This window comes from Vitis riparia, chromosome 19, assembly GCF_004353265.1.
Source record: "Vitis riparia cultivar Riparia Gloire de Montpellier isolate 1030 chromosome 19, EGFV_Vit.rip_1.0, whole genome shotgun sequence".
NCBI lineage: Eukaryota > Viridiplantae > Streptophyta > Magnoliopsida > Vitales > Vitaceae > Vitis > Vitis riparia.
In genome coordinates, this window is record NC_048449.1 from 12,476,780 (window position 1) to 12,482,779 (window position 6,000).

The following is a 6,000-nucleotide window of genomic DNA, read 5'->3' on the forward strand; positions in this document are numbered from 1 at the left end:
GAGGGCTTATCCTACACACGAGCCATATATATAGATGCATGCGATAGCAGCATGAGGAGTTGGACTTGAAGTGGGACTACAAATCAAGCATGAGTAGAAGTCTTGATGCCAAACATAATTATAGTCTAAGTAGGACTAGAATTTAAAGTCCAAGTAGGAGTGGTTACTAGCACAACTTACTAGGAAAATTCCTAGTAGAACTAGTAGCACTTCTAGTCTAACAAGGAGTGGGTGGTGCCACTTTATAAATAGGAAAGGCTAGAGAAAATCTTGAGAGGGATATAGAGAGGGAGATCATGAGGGAAGTTTGAACTCACCGAAGCTATTACGGAAGTTTGGCTAAAGTCTTATATTCTTATTTAGTAAGTTAATAAAATACATATTGGGGTTGGTGCCCTAAAAACCTCATGTATTGCCTTGCATGTTGTTACCATCTCATAGGGAAAGGTGTAGACTATCTTAGAGAGCTTTAATTCTAAACGCCACATAGACATGAAAATTTATGTGGGAATTTTGCGCTTGTGACAGACCTTTAAAAGTTTGTTCAAGGCGAGCCTTCATCTCCCTCCATATATTTAATTATTTGCTTGTTTTTTCAACCCTATTAATGCAACATAGGTGAATTTGCCCAAAGGTTTATAAGAAAATTCTTATCAGTTGTGTTCAACCTATTAAATTCTACTAGGCTTATGTATCAATATGTAAATTATAGCTTCTTCCCCAAAGCCCAAAATTTTCTTTGATTTCATGGTGTCAACATTTCATGAAAGTAAATGATGCATTGAAGACTAAATTTACCTAAAATTGAATATGGTGTGCTAGGACATAGAGATTTATTAAACATCGACTAAACTCTAGGAAAATGTAAGGGTGGCTTGAAACTTAAATTTGAGCAAATAACGAATCCGTTTGACAATGCTTTTAGAAAACACTTATATTATAGAAAAAAAAACATTTTTGAAGAAAAATAAAGCGTTTGACAAAATTTAGAAAATACTTTTAGAAAGTTCAAAATTAAATTATTTGTAATGCTTCTTGGAGAAACACTATAGTTTATTCTCCCAAAAATACTTTTAGAGAAAACCCTTCCACTAAAAGCACTTAAAATAGAAACTCAAGCAAATCTACTTAAATCTGCCAAAGCACTGCTAAAAAAATCCAAAAAAAAAAAAAAAACAAAAAAGGAAAAACAAGCAGAGTTGTGTATATTCATAAAACTGAGCAGCATAATTTCTTGAAATATTTTATGATTTTATGCATACGTCCATCCTGGGATATTGACCCACGTTGCAACATTGATTGCAAGATATGTCTGTTCTTTCTGGAGTTGGAAGATTTGTCTTCCTTCTTCGTAGCTACTGCCAAATGCTGTCCGAGCAATCACATCCCATGTCAAATTTTCAAGATAGGGCCAAACATCCGACTCTCGTGATCCCTGCACCGAAAGCTACAACTCAAATGAATTGTCGGTAACATATTCTATAACAAGTTCAACCACACAATAATAATAAAGTCCAAAAACATCTCTTTCAGTGGTAAAATTATGGAAACGGTCCATTGGAGAAAGGGGGAAAAAGACTATACGAGTATGTGAAAAAGAAAGGAAAAGGTAGGACACTTGGTATGTGAGAAACTAGTCACCAGTACTTCATTAAAATGACTGAAATATTTGGGAATTCTGATGTTTATACAGGTTTTTATAGGATTAAAATTAATTTTAAAAAAATTAGAAAGTTTTCTGGATGGAAAGCTGGGTTGATGATCTTTCTGGAAACTAAGGTGAAATATTCTCATTTAAAAACTGGGCATTGAAAATTACCTTCAACTTTTCTGGATGGAACACTGGGTTGATGATCTTTCTACGTTTGGCCCATTGTTCACCTTCCTGGGCCACTAGACCAGAAACCAGCAACTTGACCAATGGGTGTGAGGGAGTCTTTCGAAAGATATTGGGCTTCAACAAAACATCCCTCATTAGCTCAGGCTTCATAATGTTTACCCTTGGATTTGGACCCACCCATGTAAAGGAATTTTTACCCAATTTTGAACTGACAGCCTTGGTTTGTATTTCCCAAACATCTTCAAAATATGACAATCACCAATTTTGATTTTTCATACAGTTATGAAGTATGGTAATTTTGAACAACATATGGAAACAACCTATTTCCCGACCTTGAAGGGGACAGAATATTGCTATTTAATAAGTTTAGTTCTTTTAGCAAGTTCTTTTAGTTCTTTTAGGCTATGTTTGGTTCCCGGAAAATGCAAGAGAAAGAAAATTGTGAGGAAAAATGGAAGGAAAGAAAAAGTTAAGGAAAGGAATATAATTTTTTTAACTTGTTTGGTTATCCATGGAAAATTCAAGGGAAAACAAAAAAAGAATTCATTTTCTTTTATTTGGTTAACCACAAAAAAAAAAGTCAAGGAAAAATAGAAGGAAAATAAAATCAACAATTTGCTTAGATGGTTATCAATTTATTAAATAATAAAATAAATTAATCCAATAAAAAAACTGTTGAAAATCATGAATTTTTCGATATAAAACATTGCTCATAAAAAAGTCTCTGCTATTATTTTTTTATTAATAATTATAAGATTTATGTATAAAATTTTCCTCATGCAATACAAATAAAATATACGAGTAATAACTATTTTTTATTTTCAAGGGAACATTTATAGCTAATAAAAAACTCTTAAAAAATTCAGAAGGATTTTTGGAATCAAAATTTAGAAATAAAATATGTTCATATAATGTAAAAATAAAAAACTACTATATAAAATATAAAATTCAAAATTAAAAAGGATTTTCTAAATCTAAATTTAAAAATTAAATTTGTAAAAATAAAAAGATACAATATAAAATATTTTTTATTTGTAAAAATAAAAAATAGTAACTTTTTATTTTTACATATTTCGATCTTACATTCAGCTAAAACTCACTAAGGAGCTCCTTCAAAATCTCCAAATTTCCCCCTATGGCAGTAGCATGAACAACTCTATTTATCATATCTCACTTAAAAACAGAAGGGATCTCCTCAATTCATTTCATCCATGGGAACTTGATTTGAAGAACACACTTCATCCATGGGAACTCGGGTGCCTAAAAAGGGTAGGTTTTCGGCATTGGAAGGTGGTCAGAGTGATAGTGGTGGCCGTTGAAAGGGTTGACGATGGTGAGAAGCCATAGCCATCGATGAAGAGGAAGTTAGAGGTGAAGCCTTGATGACCAAGAGCCCGATAAAATCACACCCCCCCCCCCCCTCTTCCCTTCTTTTTTTTCTCTTATTTTCCTCATTATTTTTTAAGGAAAATATTAGGGAAAATATTACAATATTTTCTTTTATATTTTTTTTCCATCATACTTTCCATGTCATCCAAACTAAAGAAAAAAATTCTACCTTCTCTACCGAGCTCCACTCTCTCTGCAGTGCGGCCCAAAGTCTAGCGAGTAAGTATGCTGTTTGGGAGAAATGTCTCCCTAAAGATTGCTTACAATCCTACATGCTTTTAATAATCCGTTTTGGTGATTAATCTCTCTGTTTTAGGTTGTTCAATTTTGGTCTCGACTTGCAAGGGTGGGATTTTGTTGAATTTGACGATTTTCTGGTGCGGTTCGTCTCTTGCGATGTTTTATTTTGATTAGCCGCATCGGTTCTCTGTGATTGTATACTTTAAAGTACTGTATGCGCTTGAGCCTAAACATTTAATTTTGCCTGTGAAATCTATGGAAGTCCCCTCAAAAGGGAGATTTAGGGGAAAAATAACATTTGATGCTAGAGATGTGGAGATGATCCTCAGAATATCAGATGCATTGATAATCAGGGCCAGTCCGATCATATCTACTCTAATATTGTAGAAAAGGCTGAGAAGCAGATACTAGGTTTGTGATCGAATTCCTGTGGCTGGGCGTTCAAAGGTTGTTTGAAAATGTCGGAAGATTTTTTAGAGTTTCTGAGGAATAAATTCATTGATGGCTTAGCGGAAGCAGAGGATCAAGGGAGGCAACTGCCTATGCATCATCAATTTCAAGGGATTCGGGACGTTTTGCTTAGAAAGGACATCACCTCATCCACGTCTATCCAAATGACGCCTAAAGAAATGATCCAAATGAGGAATACGCTCTACCAGCTCCTCGCTGTGTACACCGACTGCCTCATCTTCTCAGAGAAGCACCCAATCCCAAGCACCAAGTTTCTCTTGCCTTTCTACAATCTCTTCCACTTTTGGTTTCTCAAAAGCACCAAGGAGGTGCTGGTGCGAATCAAGGGAGAGCTTGGTCTGTATCCGTGCATAGAAGACTCCAATGGCTCACCCGATCATAGTGAGGATCAAGAAAGTCAAAGTCATGATCCAGCAAATCAAAGTCAAATTTGGTATCCTCATGTGTCGGAGATACGAGGTTTTGATAGACAATTCTCAAAAATCCGAAATTGGCTTCTGCAATCTGATGAGGGATTCAAGGACATTGCAATTGTTGGGATTGGAGGTTCAGGCAAGACAGCTCTTGCCCAACAACTTTTTTATGACGAACATATTCAGGGTGCCTTTTTCCCCACACTTTGGATCAGCTTATCAGGAAAGATTGATGCAGACATAGACTTAAAGCAAGTTGTGAAAGACATGTTAGTGGAGTTGACTACTGAGCATGGACATGAAAAGAGTTGTAGCACTGAGGAGCCGTTGTCCTCCCTTGGCCGTCGGTTGTTGGGTAAAAAGTACTTGATTGTGCTTGATGGCATATGGGATGAAACCAGAGATTGATATTTCAGTCTAGGCCAGGCATTGAACTGGCCTGTTAGGGACTGCAATATCCAATTTGGTAGAGACCAGAAAAGAAATGGGAATGCAGTTATCATTACTACTAGACTTGAGGAAGTGGCAAAAGGGATGGTGGGTGATAAGTATCTGCATAGCATGGAAGGCATTGGTGATGATGCAGTTGATAAAAGCAAATTGAATCCTCAACAGAATGATAAATTGAAGAAATTGCAAAACGAAATTGTGAAACAGTGTGATGGCTTCCCTCTAGGTGTGAAGACATTAGCTGAGATCATTCCAGGCGCATTGGCTAAGGATCATTCCAGTGTCGATGCAGAACCAGAGAGGGGACACATTGACTCATATCATTACAGTGCCACACAGAACCATAGAGGGGACACATTGACTGAGATCATTCCAATGGAGGTCCAGATTGATGGAGGGGGGTAATTTTCTTAGCTTTCCAACTGTTCTTGCTTTTTATCTATATTCACGACTTCACATTTAACTTTGCATCAAATGCCATCAGACGTGGAGGTTGGTTTTGTAGTTAAATTTGATGCAAGTATGAATCAATAGCCTGTCTGCAAGTATGAATCAATGCCATCAAATGTCATTTATTTGCTTATTTGTCCATCAGGTTTATTGATATTGGAAGTTCTTTACATTATTGTTCTGGGTGTGTTATAAAAATGCCTTTCTTCACCATGATCAGCTAGCTATGAGTAGCATGAGTTATATGATGAGATTCATCAATGATCAGCTAGCTATGTGGTACAATTGTGTTGAAAGGGATCCCCCAGGCTTCATCCATTGGCTTCTAAGGTTGCTGGTAGGTTGGGCAGCAAGCAATATTGGGCCAAGAAGAGAAGGGAGCCCAATAACGTAATGGCTTTCATCCATTGGCTTGCAAGCTTGCGCCCAGAAGAGAAGGGAGCCCAATTTCATTTCGTTGACTTCAACAACTCATAAACCGGTTACACGGTTCACTTCCGCCAACCGGACCGGAAAACTGGTGATTCGTACCGAAATATTGACTATGAATGGCCCATGACCATGATGCAGCATGAATATTTATGGTCAATTTTTTTATATCTACCGCACAGCTTTCTCCAATACCCTAGTGACAAGTCACCAAAAGAAATAATATATATATATATATAAAATAATTTATCAAGATAGATACAAATGATTTAAAATTTGGATTACAGGATAAAAGTAATTGGTGAAATAAAATATTAT

At 36.1% G+C, this 6,000-nt stretch overlaps 1 protein-coding gene and 1 pseudogene across 1 annotated transcript; one reads left to right on the forward strand and one right to left on the reverse strand.

The window, feature by feature from the left end:
• LOC117909655 overlaps positions 1–1,996 on the reverse strand; it is an 87,324-nt pseudogene extending 85,328 nt beyond the window's left edge.
• A 1,390-nt stretch (positions 1,997–3,386) lies between these two features.
• LOC117908654 (disease resistance RPP13-like protein 4) lies at positions 3,387–5,423 on the forward strand. Its single transcript, XM_034822319.1, has 2 exons — positions 3,387–3,448; positions 3,546–5,423. The coding sequence occupies exon 2, from the start codon at positions 3,928–3,930 to the stop codon at positions 4,759–4,761; it is 834 nt and encodes a 277-aa protein (XP_034678210.1). The 5' UTR covers positions 3,387–3,448; positions 3,546–3,927; the 3' UTR covers positions 4,762–5,423.
• Positions 5,424–6,000: the final 577 nt, after the last annotated feature.